General features: G+C 33.5%; 1 protein-coding gene across 4 annotated transcripts; it reads right to left on the bottom strand.

Annotated features, from left to right (window-relative positions):
- Nucleotides 1-1,638: 1,638 nt before the first annotated feature.
- On the bottom strand, nt 1,639-23,026 carry LOC18434634 (beta-glucosidase 31). 4 transcript variants are annotated; one of them, XM_020667397.2, is made up of 13 exons: nt 22,881-23,026; nt 22,641-22,704; nt 22,308-22,366; nt 22,069-22,144; nt 19,653-19,724; nt 13,809-13,896; nt 13,155-13,410; nt 12,362-12,477; nt 12,039-12,259; nt 11,406-11,437; nt 11,208-11,310; nt 11,028-11,139; nt 1,639-2,027 (listed from the first exon to the last, which is right to left on the bottom strand). In XM_020667397.2, exons 1-13 carry the CDS (start codon nt 23,010-23,012, stop codon nt 2,021-2,023), a joined length of 1,338 nt encoding a protein of 445 aa, XP_020523056.1. In that variant the 5' UTR covers nt 23,013-23,026; the 3' UTR covers nt 1,639-2,020. The 4 variants fall into 4 exon arrangements, with proteins under 4 accessions (XP_020523056.1, XP_088726106.1, XP_011623510.2 ...); XM_088869980.1 differs by lacking the exon at nt 1,639-2,027 and adding an exon at nt 4,945-5,380; XM_011625208.3 differs by lacking the exon at nt 1,639-2,027 and adding an exon at nt 9,280-10,027.
- Nucleotides 23,027-26,547: the final 3,521 nt, after the last annotated feature.

Below are 26,547 nucleotides of genomic sequence, written 5' to 3'. Positions count from 1 at the left end.
TTTCATATTCATACATCTTGATGCCGATATGACCGATTACAATATTTTTCAACATTAAAACAGCCTTTTCCGATGAATTTTTAAGGTGCATATGTAGTTCTACATTTTAAGGTTGCAACTTATATAAATTTTGTTCTAGTATGTAGTTTCTATAAGCTTGCAACCTTAAACAATCCAATTAAGACGCACCTCCAAAATGTTATCATACCATGTAATTTTGATGTAAAAAATACTTAGGATTGTCTAGAAATCTATTTTTATATCTAATTATAAAAATTTAAACTCCAAAAATAATTAAAATAAAGTAGATCTATAAACATTCATATCTGATTTTTTGAAATCCATTCAGAATTCTGAATTTTTCACAAGATCTTCAAAAAGTCACATAATCACATTTTTATAGCACGGTTTGTATGCAGCCAACTCGCGTATTGTAGAATTGTGGGCTTGATAATAAATATTTTTTAAAATATAATTTGATTCTAGTTTTTATGGATTATATATTCTGTAACATGGAGATCATGAATATGAAAAATAAATAAAATTGAAACCTAGAAATAATAATTATGTTCGGAAAATATTTGGACTATTAGTTTACACTTGTTTTTAGATTGACCACCAATTTGTATCCATCTTAAAGATGGATACTTTATACCTCTAGGCCACATATTATAGAAATACGGTCCAGCCCACATGAAATATTTTTATTTTTAATAATGGGACCAATATAAATATCTATTTTATTATTTTACAAAAAAACTTTTTTAAAAAATTTCTTCTCTATAACTTTATTTTTGATTAATTTAATATTATTTCCATAAAAAATTTCACCAATGAGTTTTCTTAAAAAAATATCCGAAAAATTATAAATAATATATCCCAAAAAAAATCACAGCAATTGTATATCTCAAAATAATAGGTAGAATTAGAAGAAGAGCAACCCAATAAAAAATCTTTCTTTTTCTTTTTTTTTAAACTTATGCATCCTTATAAATCACGAGAGATAGAATCACTTATACGAGAGTTTTAGGTAGCTTGGAATTCACTGCGAGATTCAAATTTACTTAAGCATTTTGCTGCTTTTCTTTTTTATGAATAGAGAAGTTTGATTAATTTCATTTTTTGTTTTCTATTTTTTATTTTATTAGTGTATACCACATAATAGCATTTTGGATGGACTACTAGTTTATGAGATTGTCTATAAAGATACCATTTATTTTTTGTACTTAGAGGTCACAATCATTCTTGTCCCTCAAATTTTAAAATTGGTGGTTGCAAAAATGTTATTGAATAGACACAAGTTTTCAAAGTAAATTCTCGGACTTCGCGACACATCTCAAACCATCCAAATTGACATCTAATGAGTGGGAATGATTGTAACCTCCATGTACAAAAGATGAATGGTCTCTTCATAGACAATCTCACTTTTATATATTTGGGTCTTCGCGTTTTCTTTTAATTAACTACGATCATATATTGAAGGCATTTTTTTTTTCTTCGAAAATAATCGTATACCTTGATTCACAGTTTTTGTTATTTAGTTATCTAAGCATATATGCGCACAAAAGAAAGAGGTTCTCATTGCTTTTTAAAAGAATACACAGGCAATAACTTGGCGCAATGTAAAGAGAGAAATTATGATATGAATGCTATATTTCACTCTATATCCAACAAAACTTTCACTCTACATCCAACAAGATATAACCTCAATCTCCAAGATATCATAGCGAGAACCCATAAACACCATATCCTCTTCAAGGGGTATCTACCCCATGAATCATACTCTAAAGTTGATACAAAACATGGCCTCTCCATTGCAAAATAGCCTAACAGAGTTTGAAATCTTAATCACCACTGTGAAGTGGAGCATTGGAGCTCTTTGCTTTGGATTATCATCTCATATAGGATGAAAGCTCTGTTTGGAACACATGTCCTCTTAACTTCGCTTCCCACCTTTCCATGAAGGAAGTTTGAGTACCATATAGAAGTCGGGGTGGGGTGCCTTTTGAAGTATCTGTCTTCAAAATCTACATAGTAGACACCAAATGTGTTTCCAATTGCATACTCAAAACAGTCCACAAAAGACCATACAAAATACCCCTCAACATTTGATCCATTCCGGCATGAAAAGAAAGGGTTTATTGGCAAGTCAGATATTGAAGACCTAGTTTTGAAGGCACCATCACCAATATGTGCAGTTGAAATTGGCTATTACAAATGGAGTTCAGCTGTCTAGTAAATTTTGGTTGATTTCTTTTTCCCTGATGGGTTACTTCAATTTATTGTTTGTTGTGTACAGTTATGAGGCTTTAGGAAGAACAGTATTAAAAATAACAAAAGTGCCATTGTGATTGGCTGATTTCAATGAACTTAGAATTTGAATTTGAAGATACCAATGCTATACAAGAGAAACTAAACTGAATAATTGGCTGATCTTTCCTATCAATCGGTTCCTGTTCAGAAAATAGATCGACTCTCCCCTCGATTCACAGCAGTGTTTAGAAAAAACGGTTATGCGATACATCAGTAACCTTCGAAACGAAACCGGAAGCCTATGTGACTAAACAACTCAGTTGAGAGCTCCATCAGTCAATATGAATGGTTCGGTTCTAGACCAGAGTTTATCGGATTCGCTTTGCTTTTGCTGAAGTATAAAGTCTTTGGGTTTTGCATACCAAATAATTTGATGTGAATTGCACTTTGATATATTTCAATCATATAGGTATTAATACTAGAAGTGTTCCAGATATATTCAAAATTTGTTAAAAATACCTATACAACATTAAAAAAAAATAGAACCACATCCATGATATTCAAAATTTAAAAAACATTGATATATTTTAAATAGATCTTAGAGCGCATATATATATATATATATATTGGTTTCTAAATGTATCCAAACACTTCCCTTGAATTAGCCAAAGAGCCGATGCATCATGATCCACATTTTGGAAATGGGTTGAGGTCAAGGTGGTAGTAGCTCCAATGACCCATAAAGAAGTCTCGGACTCCATTCTACCTGAGCCCTACTTAAAGGTCATGGCCTCCAATCTCACTAACACTTTTAAAAGAAATGACTCTTTTCAAGAGCGGGTCGGGCCTGTAATCCCCACTGATCTACCCAAAAAAATATCAGCTTATAACCTATAAAATGTTCTTTAACATTATATTCAAGCAACAGAAGAAACTGAATTACAACTACGCATTGGTCAAGTAGAATGTAGATCAAAAAGACATTAAACAGTCGTAAGCCCATAACTTGAATTCCCTCTCTATAAGTAGGACTCGAATCTCACTTTCTGATAATAGAGTTTTACATATATATTTTTTTAATGTCTTATGGCAAGAAGAATCTGCAGGGCCTTCCGAAGCATCAGCTCGGAGACATTCACTGTCAAGAATAAAAGTGATAATTATTTAAATGCCCGAACTTCGTAAGGAATTCTTGGGCTCCAGCACATCTGATTTTGAGACCCACTTTATTGAAATAAAAAAGATCGAATCCACCCAAAAGATATAGATTGAATAGATGGACTCCTCCCCAAGAAGCCATGATAAAGTTGAACAGTTTGAGGGAGAATCCAGAACAGCTCCAGTGGGAGGCCTGGTAACAAGTCAACTTTGTGCTCACAACAACTCGATCTCAGTCGGAGATGTATAAAGTATAAACTCTTTCTTTTCATACTGACTTATATAAACCATGTGAATAATATTTGTAACATAAGTGCCACTAACATTCATAAAGAGTTGTACTTGGACGTTCTAAGTTTCTTTAAAGTTTAAGAACTCACCTCGGGTTAAGTACTCGGCCTTGGGCCAAGGCAAACCCGAGTTCATATAATCTTAAAAAGGTATAAAAAAATATATCAAAAATTCTGATTTATAGTTGGGGATATTTTTTAAAAATAAAAAATAAGAAATATAAAAGTAAGGACTGTGGCAAAAAATACTCACTTGCTAAAACCACCCAAATATATATATATATATATAAACATTTAACAGTGACTTTCATTAAGTTAGAGCATCGCTCGAAATTACAAAATACAATAGAAAGAAGAAAAAAAGAAATAACGGGACTAAGCTCTCTACTCCAAATATGACCCATTCGAGACAAACAAAGCACAAGCAACCCTCAACACATACGGCCCAGACACACTAGCAACCTCAGAATCCCTGCAAAACCAAGCACAACAGCTTCCACAGGCAACAAACTCCTTAGCGTCCCACTCGAACTGAACCACCAACAAGACCGTCAAAAATATAGCTATCAATAGAAACCTTACAAGCCAGGGTTGGAACAAGCTCCAACCATCACAGGATAAATGGTGCCAAAGAGACCTGGTAATGTAGCCGTGGGGTTTGGGCACAACCAGCGGCTGAAAAACAGGCTTTAAAAGAGAAAGAAAGCGGCAGCCGAGTAGAAAATAAAGATAACGAGAACTGGAGAAGAGTTGGCATCAAGCTAGCAGGAAGAAACCAAGCACAAAAGAGAAGGGACCATCGTCAAATAACTCTCCTAAAAATTGTACCATACAACCATACACAAGGTTCAGAAAGGTCAATAAACTGGCAGTCCCCCATTAAAGGCGTTAGCCTTGGTAAGATACAAAAGTACCATACAATCATACACAGGGTTCATAAATATAAAATTTATACAACATTCATTTTTTATATTTTTTTGGTATTCTTAGATTTTTTTTTATATATCCCGAGTTGCACATACATCGCAAGGAAACTCAGCCTCGGCCCAAGTAACTTGGTGGAGTCCTATAACACTGCTCTAAAGTAGACTAATCAGGCTATATTTGCTTGTTCATAATTTTCCTTTTCTTCGAATAAATATAAGCTCATAATTTCTCCCCGTTTTAATCAGCCCCAAGTATACAAACCACCTCTCATATGCATACCTAAGACCATATAACAAATCATCCAACAAGTATGGGCTCTTGAAACTGATGCAACCCTGCCACTGATATCTTTAACATATCACAGCAAAAGCATCATATCCTACTCATGGATAATGACACCACATATATCAGATTTGGAATTGATAAAAGCATGGGATCTCTCTATCACAATTACGAAAGAAAGTCGAGGAAAATTACAAAATCTTATTCATCATATTGTGATGGAGAGCACAGGAGCCCTTTACTCTGCTGAACACGTCATTGAGGCTTGTTTGCTCATATGCCTGCTTATTTTCCTCTTTCCTTGAAGAAGGAAATTTGAGTGCCATTGAGAAGAGGGGGTGGGATACCTTTTGAGGTCTTTGTCATTCGAATCCACATAGTAGAGACCAAATGTAACAACCTTTACAGGTGCCAACTCCACACAATCAACAAAAGACCAGACAAAATACCCTTGAATATTTGATCTATTCCTGTTTACAAAATTGGGTTTCATAAGTCAGACAGAAAAGGCCAAAGTTTTGAAGATACCCGGCGCAATTTGTTTTCCCCAGAAAGTTGTAATCCTTCTTCTAGTTAAAAGAGGTAGCAGAACAACTTATAATCATAATCTAGACCACATTTTGGCAACTTATAGTCATAATCTACACCGGATTGTGAAGCCTATTACTTGAGTCGAAGGCAAGTTCAAATTTCTCAAGGTTTAGTAATGAGTGCGTGTGGCACTCTCACGAGGTAGCATGGTGTGCTGTCCTTGGGCAAAAGACCTACTTAAACCGAGAATGAAGCTGGGGACATGGTGGTAGTACCACCTGAGCCTCAAAACTCAATTCTCACTAACACTTAATTGACTCTTTGCGAAACAGGGTTATGTGGTAGTACCACCTGAGCCCAAAACTCCATTCTCACTAACACTTACAAACAATTGATTCCCTTTCCAAGATAGGTAGGGACCTGTATTCCCCACTAATCTACCAAAAAAAAAAAAAAGATCTACTTAAGGGTTAAATTTACTTTAGAATCACTAGGTGTATTTAAAAAAAAAAAAAAAAAAGATTTTGACTTCCTAAACACTTAGGTCTGAGCATCCAAAAATTGTACAATCTTTCTTCAACCTTGGGTTAAATCCCCAAATTCTGAAGTCCAAAGAACACTCCTACATAAGGCTTTACCCGAGGGAGTGAATGTACAATATGCTCTTGTGGGAGCATATAATCTTTAGTTTTTAAGAATTTTACCTTACAAAGGAGCAAAGCTTCCAAGTACACCTTCAAGTACCGAACCCGAGTATCATCACTTCCGGTTTCGAGACTAGGAGGGGAATCAGAATGTCGCGTTTCAAAGCCTGAGGATTTATTCGTACACATTAAACAGTCAACACAGTTTTCACCATGAGTGAACCAGATTTATTTTCCTTTATTCGCATTATGCACGAAAGCACCTAAGTGTAGGGTACATGTGATCCTCCAACAAGGACCATTGTCTAATGTGAATGTTCAAAAACAAAACCATTGTCTAATGTGGCTGATTTCCACATTTATTGGCTTTTGGTTTGGGGAATGAAACTTTTCTTTATGCATACTTGGTGTAAACTTCAGTACATATTACTGCACTATGCAATTATTTATGTGTTTTACTCATCCTTTTGTGTGCAAGCATCAGGGAGAGAGAGGGAGACTTGTGCCTTGTGCTTACCATTTTCGTGTATGAAGATCTTGACATCCTTGTAGGAGTGCCTGAAGTACTCCAAGAGTTCTATCATAGCCCGAGGAAAGACTGGTTGCTCCCCTGTCTTCCACATGAAAATCTTTATAAGACATTCCAAGTGTTAAAAACTCGACTTGGCCAATGTACTCAGCCCTTGGCTGAGTGACTCGGGCGAGTCCACTCGATCCGTACAGGGCAAAAAGGCTTTAGAAAAATTTAAAAATAAAATCACAAAAATATATATAATGAAGGTAGTAAAAGTAAAATAAAACTAAAAGCAACCTTAAAAAGTTCAAGTAAGCTTAAAAAGGTATTACAAATAGATAGCTGATTTTGTAGATAGGAAGATTTTAGAAAATCCACAAAAAGAAAATTATAAAAAAGGGGATTATGGCAAAAAACACTCATCAATCATTTCCAAAAACATATAAATCACTTAAAAGAATTACACGCTGTTCATATATTTTTTACAATTCTTTGAATTTTTAAATTTTTTTAATGTGCCCCAAGTTGTGCACAGAACTCGGGACTACTCGAACTCGTGAGTCTAGATAAACTCGGCTGAGTCATGGAACACTGACAAAATCAGTGCATCATCGCTTGAGAGATCTGATAATTACCCCTTCTGATGGATTGAAACCCTCAATGATACCACCACAACATAGTCAAATGGCAATGCAAGTATGCTATGTCAACTATCTGATCTCTTAAAAACATAAAAGTAAAAACTCAGTTTTTCTTTTTTCTGTTATGCTTTAGAAGTTATGCACCCAAAAAATATGGAGAAAGTTTGCACACCAAAACAAATTCTAGCAAAGATAGTTCATATGCATATTATCTACTAAAAGAAAAAAAATCTAAATATTTTCTTTGCTAGTGGGATCCTGTCTTGGTATCTTACACACCCAAAATTAATTTGACTCTTTGATAATAAAATTAACTGAAAATCAAGTGTACATGTCTACATATATTTCTGTATAAATTAATTCTTGTGTCTGTATTGTGTGGGATTCTCCTAAATGCACTCGACACAGATCCTTGTTACATTGCTTCCAAAATGGTAGATAACGAGTATTTTGGAGTTCAAAAAAGAAGAAAGAGACTCGATTTTTCATGACCCATTTTTAGAATTATCAGTGCATGGTCATAATCACCAGCTAAATTGATTACTCTTGGATTAACCCATAAACTGGTATAGAGTTACATGTGCTTCATCCCTGATATCAAAAGCATCCAAATGAGCAATTCTAGTCATATATAATGGCTCGTTCGGCTCCGAGCACAAACATCCAAATTAACCCAGGTTTTGATCATATCCGTATTATTGTCAATCCTCCGTTATACCAAAACCTGGTTATTAGGATTTAGCTATTTGGATGGAATTCGCGTTATTTACAAATCCCCTATTTAGATCAGCTGTTTGTTTACAGAGTTATTATTTAATATTATCTATTGAAATCTTGTCATATTTTATAATGAACTTCAACAAATTTGAGTTCAATTATTATGCATGAGAGAGAGAGATTCAAAAGGGCTTGTATGCCTTAGTTTTTATTTGGCAGCCAATTGTTTGGGCTTGCTCCATCCGTTTCACCTTTGCTTTTTTATTAATTGAATAAATGGCCCCCTCATTTGGTTTTCATGTGCAAAACCACTTATATCTCAAATCTCTTTATCGTTACAAAATTGATAATAGAATTATATGATTAGTTATGAAAGGGAGAATTTCTATTATATTATACCATATAGTTTGAGAGGGCAAACTATAAAATAATAAATGCATACGATATTTTCTGAAATTGCCATACTAAAAGGGGTTGCAATCAAAAGAAAAGGCCAGCTTAAATGGTCATTTCTTGTCAATATTGGGATACATGTTTTTATTTTGTTTTGAAAATAAAAACTAAATAGGGTGACTCCAAATGCGATGCGTATTACATCTCTTTAAATCCCTTAGTGATCAATGGAATTTTTTCTTGCACCCAAAAAAAATAAAAAAATCCCCTTTTCCTTTCTACATAAACACTAAAGACGATAATATGGTCTAAGAAGGGTGATGACCTTAAACTTTCTCTTAACGTCTCTCATACTTAAGTAAAAGAGGATGGGTTTTGTTAGGTAGGCAACCAACGTAAAATTTTGCCAAAATTTATGAATTATGGACATACAGCATGTGGCAGACCTCATATAGCTGACCCCGATTAATTGGAAAAAGGCTATGTGATGTTTTTGGGGTAATTCAATGGGGATGACAAACCCCTAAAATCATTTATTTTGTTTAATGAGAATGGAAGTCAAGACCTTAGCTGAAGCTCCAACGGTGCTACCACTAAAATCCCAACCTCATTTTCAGCTCAATAGCTCATTTGTCTTCCTTTTTAAAAAAAAAAAAAAAAAAAAAAAAATTGTTATAATAGCATTTTATAACTGCTTAATTAATTGTGTCGAATTCAAGTCCCTTTAAGATAGGCATCCCTAGCTGCTATTTATTGCATATTGGTAAGCCCTTAATGTCCATTGGGATGTGTTAAATTAAATTTAGTCATTAGGAGGGTTGGAGCCCATGACCCTTCAAATAGATGTTTACCATTTTTCCATATTTTGCTCATATCCCCATGTCTATTCTTGTAATATTTTCGTTATTACGGACCGTTGCCTTAGCGTGTTTTCTGGTTTTGAACCTTGTCTTAATCATCTAATATCATAAATGCTTGATTCCAACCAAAACAGCATAAACACTTGCATGAGATACATTTCCACCAAAAAGAAGAAAAGAAAATAAGAGGGTTTTCAGTTTTGATCGTCGTCAGTGTTGCAAACTTCGGAATCCGGCTCGGACGGCACGGATTTGGTTCCTATACCCTTAGTTCGACTCAAACGATTCCCAAGTCAAACAAAGCTACAAGTAACAATTGCTTTTCTAAAAAAATAGAAAAACATGGCTATTATGGAAATTTTCAATCCAGTATCACCAGCGTTCCAATTCCATTAAATCAAGATATTCCTACTACAGTGACAAGGTTTTTTTTTTTTCCGCAAATAAGTGGGAGAGAAGGCCCCTACCTGTTTTTTATAAAATAATAATAAAAAGAAATACTGCTCATAGATTTAGGACCCAATAATGTTATTGTTCCTCACATATGAGTAAAAGTTTATGTTTCTATCGGAACTTTGACTTGAGAGAAAAGAGAAGGTCTTGCCCATGAGAGAGAATCAAATGCCCAAGCTCTCTTTGTTGATTATTTTTAACAAGGAAATTGGTGTACCATTTGGAAGAGAGAGTGGGATACCTCCTCCTATGCTTGTCTTCAAAATCCACACTATAGAGACCAAAACGAGCCATATAACCAAAACCAAACTCAAAAGTATCCAAGAATGACCACACAAAATACCCCTTCACATTCGACCCATTCCTACACATAATTCTCAAAATTTCAAGAGTTAGAAAGAGGAAACTATCCTTCTCTTCTTGAAGGAAAAAATAAGTAAAAAGAATCTTTTTTCTCTCAGAATTTGAGGGCATGGACATGTGGATCAATGTCCGATACAGATATGGGTGTCAAGACATACCTGCTTTAAAATTATCTTTTCAAGCATGACATGTACGTACACTAATTAAAAAAACAACGGTGGTAAAAATTTTAAGTAATATTAAGCATTTCTATAGTAAAATTTTAAGTAGAAAGGTTTAGAATAAGTATCTTGAAGTACTAAACAAAGGTGTTGTGTCCTAATGTATTTACACGTGCAAGCAACCATAGATACGTGTGTCCACAACCAATATCATACGAGAAATTCAATTTGCAACGTATTTTACCAGCAAGCCGCATTCATGCCTAGCAACGAAATACATTAACCCTTTGGATACCAATGATCTTTAGATCACGTGGTCACCCACAAAATGTCCCCAATTGGTATAGTGTGGGACCCAGATCGAGACCTAGACCCAATTCAAAAATTAAAATATATATGTACTTAACTATATTTAAATATATTTCATATATTAAGACCCGAAATATATTACAGGACCTAGATCCGAATAGTGTTCGGGTCCAAATCTTGAACCTGGACCAGACCCACCGGATCCCATTTATGGACCCATACTCAGACCTGGATCGGTTTTACCCCTCGGGTCCAGGTCCATTGAGACACCTAAGTGGACACCTGTTTGAGATATTAAATGGCACCACTCCACCATGAATTTGCCACCTAAAATTCTGCCCCAACAATACCCCATTCATGGTTTGGCAGCAAATGAGTCCTAAAAGTGAACGTAGATACTTCATGCATTACAAGACCCTGATTTCACTACTGTGGTCTCACATTGAGAGAGAGAGAGAGAGTCTAATATTAAACCTGAGGTTTTGGGAGAATGTCATGAAAACTTATATTTTTGTTAAGATTGTTAATTACCTTATAGATGAGAGTAAACTTCCCATGTATTGTTCAAGGTACTTTACTCTTATACCATCATCTGCAGCTTCCATAAGAAGTGGAGTGCTAGGACTGTCAACAAGTCCCAGACCTACGATTCAGAAATTCAAAGTCATAATAAGGCAGCAAAAAAGTAGCTATAAAACACTTGAGACTCACCATTTTCATGGATCATTAATGCAATATTTCCGTAATATTGCTTTATATACTTCAACAGTCGTGGCAAACCCTGCGAAAGATATTCAAATGAAGAACCGTCTTCCTGCACATTCAAAACATATCATTCATGCCTCAAAAGAGGAACCCCAATTGATCAAATGGTTGAACATTTATTCCTTTCTTGTATTCAAGAATTACCTCGGTAGGTGATACAAAAATGTTCCTCCAAACTGCATCAACAAACAAATGCAGCAATGTTTAATCCACTGTTCTAACCATGTAAAACCTTCACCAAAAAAAGAAAACAAGAGAGAAGAAGAAAGAGGAAAACAAGGAGGTTAACTATGTCAAACCTCACAAATGTTCTCATGTATAGACTATAGAGGAGCCATCCCTAAACACTATGGTGTCTAATCACCATAAAATCTTGCTTCTTTGCTTGTTACTTAAGTCTACTTCTTCTGTGCCTTCTATAGGAAAGTGTAAAACAATCCTCATGAAGATTTGAAATACGTGGGCATGAAGATCATCACCACGTAATCAATGAGTTGGACGGCGATGGCCAACCAGAACATGACGTGAATTTGATGGTGGGTTCCACTCTCTATTCATCACTGTCGAACCCATTGATCAGATAGTGTTGACATCTGTTTTCCTATGCCCATGAGGATTACCGCATGCTATTCATTCTATGAGGAGATGTGGCAGAAGAGCAAACCCAAATATAGTTTTGCAAAGTTCTGCTAAGGGATACTTACTGAGTAGAAGCTCCTTTGAACAAGTCCTGCCCAGAAGTAAAGAATATCAAAAAAAATAAGAGAGAAAGGTTACCTTTTAATTTGGCGGAGACATCGGTAATGTAGTCCAATCTTTTTGTACGTAATGTAAAACGATAATCTTCTACACCCATTGTAGAATAGTGGTTAAGTCCAATGAAATCAAATGAACCCTTTAACAACTTCGACTCTGTCTTTGTAAACTTTGGTAGACGGGCCTTCACAATCTTTTTCATCGTAACAGGGTAGTCACCTTTCGCTAGGGGATCCATAAACCTAAACAAAATAGTCCAGAAAAGAAAACATTTACTAATGAAGAACAAACAAGTAACATTGGACCTCAGTTTTAAAATTTCCATTGCAGTTTTTTGTGCTCACCAACCAAGGTGAAAATCTCTAACGCGTTTGGAAGCATCGATATTTGTCGATGAGTTCGTAAGAGGTACAAGCCAAAATGCTAGGAGTGTGATTCCTATTTTCCCCTTTTGTTTAGCCTGCATAAAGAATGATCCTCTTCATTGAGAAAAAAACATAAGGGATGATGCAAACATGAAAGTGCACATAAATCCATAACTATATATATATATATATATATATATATATATATATATATATATATAAATAAAGTACATGCATCTGAGCTACCCAAAAGAAAATACATACATACATAGATACATTCTTATATAGGCACACATACATAAACTCATACCAACATACATCCATAAGCATACAACTATAAAAGAAAAATGAGAGAAGGTAAAAATGAAAACTGAAAAGCTTAATATATTTTCAAATTGACATAGCAGTTTGCCTTATCAAGATAAATGGAGTTAAAAACAAAAAATGCAAATAGAAATGGAAGGCACATCATTCAAAGAAATACTTGGAAAAGGAATGATCACCAGACTTGGTAACATACATGAAAATTGACAGCAGAGAAATGAAATATAAATGAGTAGCACATCATATACTTTCCTTTTAACTATAGAATTAGGTATCATGGCAGGAAATCTTGACTCATACCCACTGAAGTACAAACCAAAGAGTTTATATTCTTTGGCCTAATGTACACACTTTCCGAGATTAAGACAATGAATGGGGCTCCTGTACAAACTGCCTGCTAGCCTAATGGAAAAATAAAGGCAAAAGGAAAGACAAAGAATATAATAACCTGGTATTTTTCTCGATATAGACGAACAACTGCTGCATGTGCCAGTAAGAAGTTATGTGCAACGACGTATGGTTCAACTGATGAATTTCCCTCAGAACAATGGACTACCCAAGAATATGAACAACGACATGGTGGAAAGAGTCCAACATCATAACTCATTAACGGTAAGATATTGGGTTCATTGACGGTGCTCCAGGAACTCACCCTATCTCCAAATTCTCTAAAACAAACCTCTGCATATGCAGTGAAATCTTCACTGCAACACATAGCAAGAAAAAAGACTAAATAAACAAAAGAATGGGAGGAGTTGGCATTGATGATGGAATACATACACTAAAATTGTGGCTAACTTGTAGCAATGAATTTGTATATAATGAGATCTTTACCTTTCATAAAGGTCACAAACATCCCAAGCTTTCAGGTATAAAACTGAAAGGCTTGGGTACGTCATTTCTCCGCATAAAGTTTGTGAGCACAGGTCAATGGCACACCCCCAGCCGTCAAATTTCACATCTGACAGCTGAGAGGATAATGACTTTTTATACCAAAGATAAACGGCTCCTATTGTATACTTTCCATCTAGTAAGAGATCAGTAGAATAAGAAAGAACTTGAGAGAGATTAACAAGATGGCTAAAGGAAATAGGAGGCTTACATTATCTTTGGGCTCAACCATCCATTGTACTCATCCTCGAGGGATTGGGGTAGATCAAAGTGAAATAGGGTAACATGAGCTTCAATTCCTTTATGATTTCAGAGCATTAAAAATTAGCATCTAGAAAAGGAATAAAACCTCTTGTAACTGCACAAACAATTGGTATATATATATATATTAAAAAAAAAAAAAAAAAAGGATATGTGGTAGAGTTTTGTGCTTTTCATATATCATTCCGCACCTTGTAGTGTCACATATGGGACCAGAGTTTGAAATACTCACGTTTTTTTACCATAATGTGTTCTAGCTTTAGAAATTAATATAAGTTATAATTTATATCTTTCATGAAACTCAGATATTCCTAATTATGTGAAGATGATCACGATTTTGCTTAGCTCTTAAATTCTCAAAGGTAACTTTACATCTACAATAAACAATATAAATTCCTTTGCTTTTTTTTTTCATGCTATAGATAGTTAACATTACTAATTGAATATTTAACTTAAAGATTATTCTTTTAATGATAAATGAATACTTTTTATAAACACTTACCTATTTGCTATTTATGAGATTTATATTGTTTTCATAAGAAACATGACATGTCCTTTGGTACGTTCAATTGAACTCAAGTTATTATGCTAATTATTTTCATATGTTCATGTCCCATTAATGTAATTATGTGTGCTCAAATTTTACTATTCTAATCTCAATTCCCTTTATGCATTTGCACGCTATGCTTAAGGGTGTGGATTTTATAAGGCGGTAACCTTATTGTAGTGTTTTATACCATCCATTTTAATTAGATGATGTAAGTTTGGCACATTTTCTTAGATAATGCGAAAATCTAACACGTTTTTTGAGATATTGTCAAATCTACATTTGCCAACTAAAATGGATGGTGTAGACTGCAACCTTATTTCTACTCTACAAGTGAGGTTCATGTTCCTTACACTTAGAACATGGTTTAAGTTCACATTATGTTTAAAATATCCTTGTCTTTTAAGAAATAATTTAACATAAGCTTTTGTCATTGTTCTTGATAATTTTGGTTTTCTAGTTCTTTTTTTAAATGAAAAATTTTGGGGCAAATCTTTTCTGAAAGTTTAGTTTGTTTGTTAGTTTTCCTCCACACTTTGTTAAGCAACTATCATGGCAGAAACTAATCACACTTATATGCTATCAAGCGATTGTTTCCTATAATACAACATCCTAATAGTAGAGTTACATAAGGCAATTGGGTTGAGTTGTCCTGTCGACCCAAACAACACAACTTGGGTCCAGGCTTAGGTCGGTCTGGTTTGGGTGGCTCGGCCAGATATATTTATATATACAATATCTATAACAAATATTTTCATGTATTAAAATATATAATAAAAAAGATCTAGACTTTTTTTATTTAGACCAAGACCTGACCCTACCCAGTGGCTCATGTTCAGGTCCAATGACTTGGACCCAACCTGTGTACATGTCCAACATGGACCCATTCAGGTCAGCTCCAGGTCAGTCGGCCCCCACCATACCCGTTTACAACCCCAAGTGAACTTAGGATCTCATACTCCAAAAATTTTAAACATTATAAATGCCATTGTGGTGTGCTTTATATGGCAGGGCATATTCTAATTTTACAATCTGCAATAATTTTTTGAATTTACAATAGATTTATTTCCTCCCTTGATTCTCTCTTTATTTTGGATTGGTGAAAATATATTAATTTCAATCATCCCTTTCCATCAGATGTAGCACTAGTCTGTGAATGGAACATGAACAGTATTTGAAGTTTGATAAAATATTTTAAAATTTTGTGCATAGAAATAAGACATTCTTAATCACACGATTTTACATCCGATAACTAGAAGTGATTGTTCTTTCTTGTAACAAAGACGAAGTCCCAACAAGTAAATGTTTAACATTACGGACCAATACACTACAGGTCAAATGTTTTGCAGTACTCACCGTTACAATTGTGTATGATTTGTTGTTAAAAAACTTGATACTTTTTAAAATGATTATTGACATACCAAACCAAACTAGGGAGACTCAATTCATTATGGCCATTTTTCTCAAGTTCACCCAAATTTCTAGTCGACATGGCAAATCGATAGAGAAGTTTAAAAATAGTCTATAGAATTTTGGTATGAATGTTAGATACCTAACCAATACTCCCCAAAACCATTGGGTGATAAAAAAGCGGAAAGTTAGGCCTTTAAACCACCGAGGATCTTTACATACACGCCCCTCGGCTGAGGTTAGGTCTCACTCTAAGGTGGCTCTCACTCTCTATGGCAGCTTTCATTCTAATACTTATTTATTCGAGTAGTCATTTTTATAGGTAGCCTTTTCCACCGGTCGCCTTGGACCTAGGTCATAGTTGCTCTGATACCAAATTAGGTACCTAACCAATAGGACCCAAAACCTTTGGGTGATAGAAACACATAAAGTTAGGCCCTTAAACTGCCAAATATCGTTATAGGTTCATACGATCCCAAATAGTTGGGATAACGCTCAAAATGATGATGATGATGCTTAAGTTTACATGGAATTTAGACCTAATACCAAATCCCTCCCCTTAATTTGGTCTATATTGAACCAATATGTGGGAGGGAATGTAAACAATTTAATTTAGAAAAAAAACGGAAGTGTTTTCAATGCATGAATTGGTTCCAACATCCATGTCATAACCAAATTTTTGTTTTGACCAGTGTTTTAAACACGAACCAGTGGGGTGGATCCGCTTTAGCCTGATCACCGTTTCCGATCTGCATTAGGGCAAATTGGCAATAGAAATACAATAAAAATTAAAGCACAAAAAAGAAGAAGATTTGTGGAGAGCCATTTTTCATAGTTTTTTCCTTGATGATTTAAGAACTAACAAATAAAAACATAATTTTTCTCTAAATGGAAGAAATTTCCAAAGATTTTGACATATGAAGGGCCGAACCAACCGATTCTAACCAGGACTTGGGGCGGCAAACCAAATCACTTATTTTTTTTAAATCACTAATATTGACATTTGAATAAGTAAAGGTGGAATTTAAGATGAAAATTGTACCTCGGAAAGCACTTCCCTAAAAACAATATTATGCATCGACTACTTGTTCTGAAATATTTTTACTTCCTAAAAAAAAATTGAATTCATAAAAAATTGAGCAAGCATCTCCCAAAATTAGATTTTTACCATGGGAGCAAATGAACACCATGCTCCTGCCAAAGCCGGGAAATGTTTTCACATTAGTTATTAGTATCGGACCCAAGGCCAATAAGAAAGCCCAAAGTTATTATATGGTCCATTTATGCCTTCGGTGAAACCCATCTAGGATTAATTTTAGGACCATTTTGGAGATCTAAGCACTTCAACCTCATAGATTAACCTCAATAATAATAAAAACTCTTTAATTGTACCTTGTATCCTAACGATTGAATAGAGGCCGTCCAATTTTTAGTGGGTGAAATCTAAGTGTTAAAAGACTAAAATTTGAATTTTTTAGAGGGTGAGATCTAAGCAATAGAAAACTCAAATTTGAATTTTTTAAAACAATTATATAGAATTATTAGATAATTCCCCAAATTTTAGATTGCGAAAAACTTCCTAAGTACGTACCGTGACCGAGGGAGTAGATGCATACTATCACATAAAAATAAAACAAAACTCCATAAAAGGAGGCTTAGGTTACCATATGGATTTGAACCTACTCTAGCGGATGCCATTGTCATTAGAGGATCTAACAAAATTCTACAAAAATATGGATAGGAATAATTATATGGTGCAGGTTGTATAGACAATCAAAGTAAAGCGCATCTTCGAAATATGGTTTCAATACTGAAAATCTTTGTGATAGGCTTAGGTTACCATATGGATTTGAACCTACTCTAGCGGATGCCATTGTCATTAGAGGATCTAACAAAATTCTACAAAAATATGGATAGGAATAATTATATGGTGCAGGTTGTATAGACAATCAAAGTAAAGCGCATCTTCGAAATATGGTTTCAATACTGAAAATCTTTGTGATAGCCTTAAAATATATTTTCATCTTTAATTATAAAATTTAAAGTTTCAAAAATAGTGCAAATCGAGCAGATCTATGAAAACTTGAAAATTAACGATCCAAACATGCGTTACAAGATGCATTATTTTCGAAACTTGAAATCCATTTTTTTCTCATGTCCATGCATTTGGATGTCGAGATGATCAACTTGAGGATATTTGGGCATCAAAATAACTTCTTCTAGTGAAATATTTGAGGTAGGTTCTAATTTGATTGTTTAGAGCCTCGACTCTATATAAACTTTTCCTTATTATATTGATTTGAACCTATTTTACTAGTCATTTGTCACTTGAGTGCCGCTCTATATAAACTTTTTCCTTATTATATTATATTGATTTGACCCTATTTTAGTGGATGTCAATTGTCACTTGAGTGCCGCTTCTTGTTGAGGCATTTCTTTGGTCACTACCCAATACAATTACATTAAATATAGAAAAAAGACTTCGTTCTCCTAAGGGAGTATACTATTTATTTCCTCTCTCGGGCAAAATACATGCTAGGAATACTAGTTAGATCTCAAATTTTGGGGATGCAATCTTTACGACCTATTGAATAATCTTAGTGAAAAAAATTTCAGAAACAAACTCCCAATGTAATAAAAAAAACTAATGCCTCAAGATTAAATAGAGACGGTCATATTTTTAAAGGGCTAGATTTAACTGTCACAAAACTCAAAATTCAAATATTTCTCTTAAAAATAATCATCTAGAAACTTTTGTATGGTTTCCAAAGTTTTAGTCGAAAAAACTAACTGTGTTTTGACCAAGGAAGTAGATACCCAGAATGTTCCCGCAGGAGTGGCAGGAGCACATTATATGCACTCTTAAATATATTCCATTTGTAATGTGATATTTTGATCAATTGATTGACCGTCAAAAATATTTTATTTTTAATATTTCTCTACACATTATATAAATATGAAATTTGATAGCTGCCATCGTCTCAATAATCATCTCAATAGGGTACACTTAAAAAATATTTTTTGATAAACTACAATGATCAAATACCCTTAAATCTTTCAAAGGCATTTTGATCATTTTATTTTTTTAGTAATATTATTTTTATATTTCGACAGGTGCAAGTTTTAGAGAAGAATGGATGCCAAAATTTGGTGTCAAAATTTTTTGTAGAAAAAAATCCAAAATAAAATAATTTAGAGATGTGACATTGTGATTGGGACCATCTCAGCTGTCCATTTAAAATGATCGGTTGAATAGGGAGAAATATGTATATATATTTTTTTACAATAAAAGTATAGAGGGATGTATTAAAACTAAAAATTTGCACCTTTTTTAGAAAATAATAACTTGAAAAAAGCAGATCCGAGTTCTTGAATGCCTTTATTCACCATTTATCAAATGGACAGCCTACGTTGAGAGCATAGAGTCATTTCCTACTCTCCTTTTTTTTTTGTTTTTGCTGCAAATTTTTTTCCTTTTTTTTAAGAAGTTTTGGCACCAAAAGTACATCTTATGATAAAATTTAGAGGTGCGCCTTAATTTGATTGTTTAAAGTTGCAGCCCTATACAAACCACACCCTTTTTTTTTCACTGCCTCGAAAAAGTGAATATGTGCGAAATTTAAGGTTTCCACAAACCCCTCTAGATCCAATAGACCTATGCTACAGTATAAGCTCATGGGCTTTATATTATAACGGTTCTCTGTCAATCTAAGTATTGCGGTAGAGCTGACCAATATCTTGATGGACGATTGAGATTTGTCAAGAGGTTGCTCAAATTGGATCCTTGTTGAGATTTGCATGAAGATAAAGAGAGAAAGGAAAGTGAGAGAGTATCACCATGGCTGAGCAATTCATTGATGAGATTATTGTAATACTCCAAACCCTTGGGGTTAACGCTTCCTCTTCCATCTGCAATTCCAACACCAACATTTTATTGGATGGGATTTCTTTTTTTCCATACAAAATCATGAAAATTTTAAAGTAAAAACAAGAAACGAATTAAACATTTGCAGTGAAAATTTTAAAGTAAAAACAAGAAACGAATTAAACATTTGCAGTTTGCATAGAGCTGAGGCTCTAAAGTCTAAACAATCAAAATAAAGCCTACCCTCAAATAGTGTTAAGAAATATGGTTTAAATACTGAAAATCTTTGTGATAGCCTTAAAATATATTTTTGTCTTTAATTAAAAAAATTAAAACAAATAGTATAGATCAAGCAGATCTACGAAAACTTGAAAATCTTGAAACTTGATGGTTCAAAAGCGTTACAAGATGCACTATTTCCAAAACTTGAAATCCATTTTTTTTTCATGTTCATGCATCTTGATGTCGAGATGGTCAATTTGAGATTTGGGCATCACAACAACCTCTTCTAATGAAATTTTTGAGGTGGTCTCTAATTTGATTGTTTAGAGCCTGGGCTCTATATAAGCTTTTTCCAACATAATAATAACAACATTCAAAAACAAATAATAATAGGGTGGCCTTTTGTGTAGAGCCTAGGCTCTAAACAATCAAATTAGAGCCTACCTTCAAATAGTATGGAAAAATGAGGTTTTAATATTGGAAATCTTTGTAATAGTCTTAAAATATATTTTTATATTTATTTATAAAATTTAAACCTTTAAAAATATTGTCGATTGATAGATCTATGAAAACTTGAAAATCTTAAAAATTGACGGTCAAAAAATGTGTTACAAAATACACTATTTTCAAACCTTGAAATCCATTTTTTTCTCATGTCCATGCTTCTTGATGTAGAGATGATCAATTCGAAGATATTTGAACATCAAAACAACCTCTTCTAGTGAAATTTTTGAGGTAGGTTCAAATTTGATTGTTTAAAGCCTCGGCTCTATATAAACTTTTTCTTAATAATAATAAGGGAACTTATCTAAATACCATAAGAGATTAATTATTCAACATTTACCCATTTACAACTTTTTTGACACGTCATAGTGTTTTGAAATTAAATAAAGAGACATAAGTATAACGTTAAATATTTCAACCAATTTATCAATAAAATAATTACTTTAATAATATGCCTTTAAAATTTTGAACAAGTATGGGCATTTTGATAATTTAGATTGTAATATGAATGAGCTGAATTACCAAAAATGCCCCTACTTATTTTATATTACTTATCCAAAAAAGACGCTTTTAGCCTTTAATGAAAAAAAAAAACAAATGCTATGTATTTCAAAAGCCGAACAAGAGGGGATCATTCCGTCTTTTAGCTTGGGCAACTTAAGTCAAGCCAAGTGACAAAAGTAAGTTTTTCAGGCTCCAAACCCGATACAAAAAATATATATATAATTTGATTTTGGAACCTAAAAAAAGTAGAGATATGTATGAAACTCTACTTGGACAAACAAAACTCCCTTGCTTTTGGCATTTCAAATTTATAATGCTAGCATTTTAGGTATTTTTAATAAAATTGTCAAGGAGGAACGAGTGATAAAAATAACCACTGTATAATAAATTAGTAGAATTAATCACCTTGATGGACTTTTTAAGTGATATAACTCTCCTACAATACAAATGAGCCAAGAGAATGGTGAAAATGGGTTACCCTGGGTAAACAACACATGGCCATGGTGCTGGTAACGGGCTGGGTCTGGCCAAGGCTAGCCCTGGCCTAAGCCCAGCTCAGGTCCTTATAGGGTTGGAGGGGCCCTAACCTAGGCCATGCCCGTGACCAGGCTCTCACCGGACCACATTCCAAGGCCCAAGCCCTAGGTTTTCAAGGTTGGGTTAGGCGAGCTGGCCAATAGCTAGCCACACTCGCCCATCAAAGATTTTCCCAAATGCAAGTTTAGCCAATTTCAATTAGGAAAATATAACCATCTAATTTATTATTAGGGGGTGGTTTGTATAGGGCCGAAGCTCTAAACCATCAACTTAAAGTGCACCTTTAAATATTGTCTAAAGATGTTTGTTTCAATATTAGACATCTTTAATTATAAAATTTAAAGCCTCAAAAATATTGTAGATCGGGCATATCTATGAACACTTAAAACTTTTGAAAATTGAAGATCGAAAAATACATTACAAGATACACTATTTTCAATACTTCGAATCTTTTTTTTTTTTTCATGTACATAAAGTTGAGATGATCAATTTGAGGATTTAGTATTATTGAAACAATCTCTTCTAATGAAGTTTTTAGGCGAGCTTAAATTTGATTGTTTAGAGCCGCATCTTTATATAAACTATTTTCTTATTATTATCATCATTAATAGGAATTACTACCAGGAATAAGCCGAGACCAGGATATGGAAAATCTATAAGCATCCAAACCCATCTCATGCATAAGCTTCACATCTTCCTGCAAATCAACAAATTCCAAATCAGTCCCTTTATATTTTTTTAATAAATTCTTTTTTTGGGAAATGCTTTCACAGTTAGAGAGCTTTGGAGTTACTCATCTTTTTTTTTTTTCTTTTTTTTAAATGGTGTTTTATATTCCTCTTTTACTTGGGGTTGCTTACCTTGTATTTGTGATATTGATCAGAGGCGACATCCCCTGTGACTTGACCAGGCATACGCCCTGTTATTTACACCACACCACTATATGTTTAGATTAAATACAATAGCAGTAAAACATGGTTTCGAACTCGAAATTTTAAAAGCATTTATTGGACCAAATTTGTTTAAAGCAAATGCCGAAACTCAACTTAATTCTCAAGCTGAATTTTCCTGCCTAGAATTTCTTCTACCTTCAAGGAAAAAACTCCATTTATCTGAAATTCTCTAAAACTCAGACCCACTTTTTTAAAAAATAAAATGAAATAAATAAACCAAAAACAGAAAACAAAACGAACCAGTATGCACAAAAGTGTCCCAGATACTGGGTTTTCTCCCATCCTCTGCAAATGCACCTTCAACCTGCAAAAAAAATTTGTGAGAGAGAGAGAGAGAGAGGGAGGGGAGAGAGAAACTTCAATTCATCAAACCCAATAAAGAGAGAATAACTCCAATTCATCAACTCAATATTCATTAACCCAATACTAACTGAGAAACCAATTATGGAATGAAGAGGAGGATTGATGGGAGTTAGTTGCCTGGTAAGCAGAGGAACCAGCGCCAAATATAAATCCTGGTGGGAAGTGTTGCCTCTTAAGCTCAGTGAAAGGGACTGTAGCTTCAGTTTGAGAAGAGAGAAACAGCAGTAAAAGCACCAAGACTCTCCTCATCTCTTTCTCCTCTCGCTCTATCTCTATCTATGGGGTCCTTTATAGGCTTTCTATGGAGATATGGCCTGTTTTTTCTTGATTCTCCTGGTACTTTTTTACTTGGGTGTAGTTTGCGTACAGATGCATCTAGAGGTGAAAAAAAAATTAGGGTTTTAAGACTAAAAATAATATATAGTATGACAAATCTAGCCATTTCAATCTAAAAATAAATGCTCTCTACTATTTTTTGAGTTTCAAATTGTATTTTTGATGTTCGAAATTGATTTTAAACTAGGAATTGAGGTGCGATTTTATTTTGTTTTCATAAAGCCTAGGTGTTATAGAAATTTCATCCTTTAAAAAATATAAAATATGACAGGTTGTCTGAGTTTAATACGCCCAAGCATTTGTGAGAAAATAAGGTCAGAATTTAAAAATATTTTGCTTAAGTTAAACATTATTTAATAGTTTCATATAGGAGAAAGTTATGTTCGACAAAAATATTATGTAAGGGTTGGTATTCATAAGTAGAATTGAATTAAAAAATAGATATATGTATCTGTGTCTATATAACAAAGATTATTTATAATTGGAATTGAATAAAAAATGATTTGATCAATAAATATTGAGATATTTTGGTCATTTTTTATCCAATATTTTTTAATCATTTTATTCAATTCTACTATAAAAATAAACTTGGACCCTAAAACTGAGATAGATATTTTATTTATTATAAAAAATAAATATAAATAAAATTTTGGCCATTCGATATGGCCTTGTGAAATATGAAGGGTATTTGTGCATCATCCCACTCGTCCACATGATGTGGACAACATATTTTTCCTTTTTATAGTTGACGGTGGAAATGGACGGACATGATGGAGGCATTGAAATTGGGACCACTCGCCCCATCGCCATTGATCACTTTGATTATGGGTTGATTATTCTAGTTCAGTGCTTAAAAATTTGCCGGTCTGAACTGAGATGGGATCGGAAGCCTAAGATGATTCCAAGCTGAAAAGTCCTAAAATTATTTTTCAAAATTTTATTACAATTTTTGGGTCTGCCTCGGAAAAAAAAAGCCTAGAATTTCTCCATCATTTTTTCTATGATTTTTTATTAATATTTTCTTGGTTCAATTGAGACTGTCCGAACCGGTCGTCTGGATTGGGCTCGATGCCTTGTCGAGTGGAAGCCGGAATCCAACTTTTCAAACACTGCTATGATTTACATTTATAGAAATTTATTAAAAGGGGAAGCTTTTTGCACTTCCCTTACTCCATAAAACTTATATGTTCCCCCTATCCAATCGTTCATTTTGAATGGACAGCGCAGATGGCTCAAATCACAATGTCACATCTCTATATTATTTTATTTTTAATTTTTTTACAAACTATTTTTATACCAAAATTTTGGTCATTATCTTTTATCAAAAAATTATTTCTAATATTTTCTTTAAGTGTGCCCCATTGAGATGATAACACATATCAAATTTCATCTTCATGTAATTTATATACAAAATTATACTATGAGGCATCGGATCTATATCAATTAGTTAGTGGCTCACTTGATCTAAATTAGATGGCTGGATGGGGAGAAGCATATATCTTCTAGCCAGTAGGGGAAGTAAATAAACCTTTTGCTTATTAAAATGCACGTAAGAGATTATCTATATATATCATTTTAGCCCAAAGATATTTTACTCTAATTTTAGGAATTCAAATTTTGGGTATATAACCTTTACAACCCATAGATTAACCTCAATAGAATAAATGTCTTATGCATATGGAAAAAAATAACATCTAACGATGAAATGAGACCATCAAATTTTTAGAGGGTGAGATCTATATGTTAGAAAAGTTGAATTTCAGATTTTTTTTCTTTTGAGATTAATCATTTAATAATACTTAGGTAGTTTCTGAAATTTCAAATTGAAAAAATCCTCCCAGGAAAGTATTCTAACCGAAAGAGTAAATATAAGGGAAAATTTCATATAGAACCCTAATTCCTCATATTATTTCATGGCTTTCTTTCAAGTAGCATAAAAAAACCTCTAAAGATTTCACCATACCCCATCATCTTTTATCTCCTTCTTTTATTGACTTTTGACCAACCCCAACAAATCTTTTTACACCATTTCAACTCAAAAACTTTTTTAACCCTATTTTTTCCTTTCCAACCATTAAAAACGTTTTTGGGTTGAAATGGTATGAAAAGATTTTTTTTGAGGTTAATTTTTATTATGAAAAGCCAATAAATGAGGGAGATAAGAGATGAGGGTGTATGGTGAAATATTTAGGGGCTTCTTTATGCCGTTTGAAAGAAAAATAAAAAGAAGTCTACCATGAAATAATATGAGAAATTTGGGTTCTATATGAAATTTTCCCTAAATATAAACTTTACCATGTGAGAGTATAGTATATGTGCTCATCATTTTATCTATTCCTTTTTATTGAATTATTCAGCATATGTTTTTACCTAGGTATGTGGTGTACAGTCCTTAGGGAATTGCACTAGTATTTCGAAGAATATTTAGCCAAGAGTGATTTATCATCAAGAATGGTGGATATCTAAGTGCACAGGACAATGTCCACTCTTGTAACTATTTGCTTTTCTGATTTAATTTTTGAATATATAATTAAAATGGTCAAATCACTTCAAAAAAAATGTTAATCAATTTGAGAAAGTGATTTCACTCTAAAACACATCCAACTATTTTGTGCGCCGATTGGAGCATGAAGTATACTTGTTTTCTCATGCGGGAAAGCTACTTATCATACTTCTTACCTGTGAAATCTGATGATCCAACTTAACAATCATCAAATGGTTATTTCCCAAGAAATGAACCTAGAATTTGAAGTTGATAGCACTCTTTTTTTTTTGGTAGATCAGTGGCGCTAGTGGTTTTCAAATGCGTCAATGGGAATGAAAACTTTGACTAGTAGCTGAGACTCAGATAATGCTACCACCATAACCTCAACCTCATTCCTAAGTTTCTAACACTTTGATTTTACTATCTGAAATACTGATGATCTTTGTTCAATCTCATTATATTATTTTTATCGAATAGTGTTTAAAATTCATTTTTATTCACCCCAAATTTTAAGACCCCAAAAAGACTCCTAGAATGAATTTTACCTTAGAAAACAACAAAGAGAAAATGCTCATGTGGGAGCATGAATTATTTTGGTTCTTCTTAAAAATCATTTGATGGGGATCTAGCTAATTTTTTGCCTCGACTTAAGTTGCTTGAGCCAAACGGTTAAAATATCACCTCTGTTTTTCTTGTAAAGTTGGAATATGAAACAAGCATGATGTTTAAATCATTGTACTCGACTTTTAAGTTGCTTGAGCCAAATGACTCGAGTTACTGATTTCCAATCTAAAAAACATGGGCACCTCTAGTATTTAAGCAAAATAATAAAATAGGTAAATAAACCGATCAAGTGTGGTAGAGAAAAACAAAATAATTTGGTGCTTCAGCCTATTTCAGGGAAGATTTAAAAAAAAGAAAATTTAATTCAATAGAAATAAAATAGATATTTTTTATAAGTAT

Source organism: Amborella trichopoda, chromosome 6 (genome assembly GCF_054954075.1).
Source record: "Amborella trichopoda isolate Santa Cruz 75 chromosome 6, AtrichopodaSantaCruz75HAP2 v2.0, whole genome shotgun sequence".
Classification (NCBI taxonomy): Eukaryota; Viridiplantae; Streptophyta; class Magnoliopsida; order Amborellales; family Amborellaceae; genus Amborella; species Amborella trichopoda.
Note: the sequence above shows the minus strand (reverse complement) of the source record. Positions and strands in the feature narration are given on the sequence as shown.

Excerpts from the sequence above, each read along its gene's own strand:
- LOC18434634 (XM_011625208.3), bottom strand. The coding sequence starts at position 23,012 with ATGAGGAGAGTCTTGGTGCTTTTACTGCTGTTTCTCTCTTCTCAAACT. Across the intron at positions 19,725-22,068 it reads CTGGTCTCGGCTTATTCCTG|ATGGAAGAGGAAGCGTTAAC; the intron begins GTAGTAATTCCT and ends TTGGAATTGCAG. Across the intron at positions 13,897-19,652 it reads CAATGAATTGCTCAGCCATG|GAATTGAAGCTCATGTTACC; the intron begins GTGATACTCTCT and ends GAAATCATAAAG.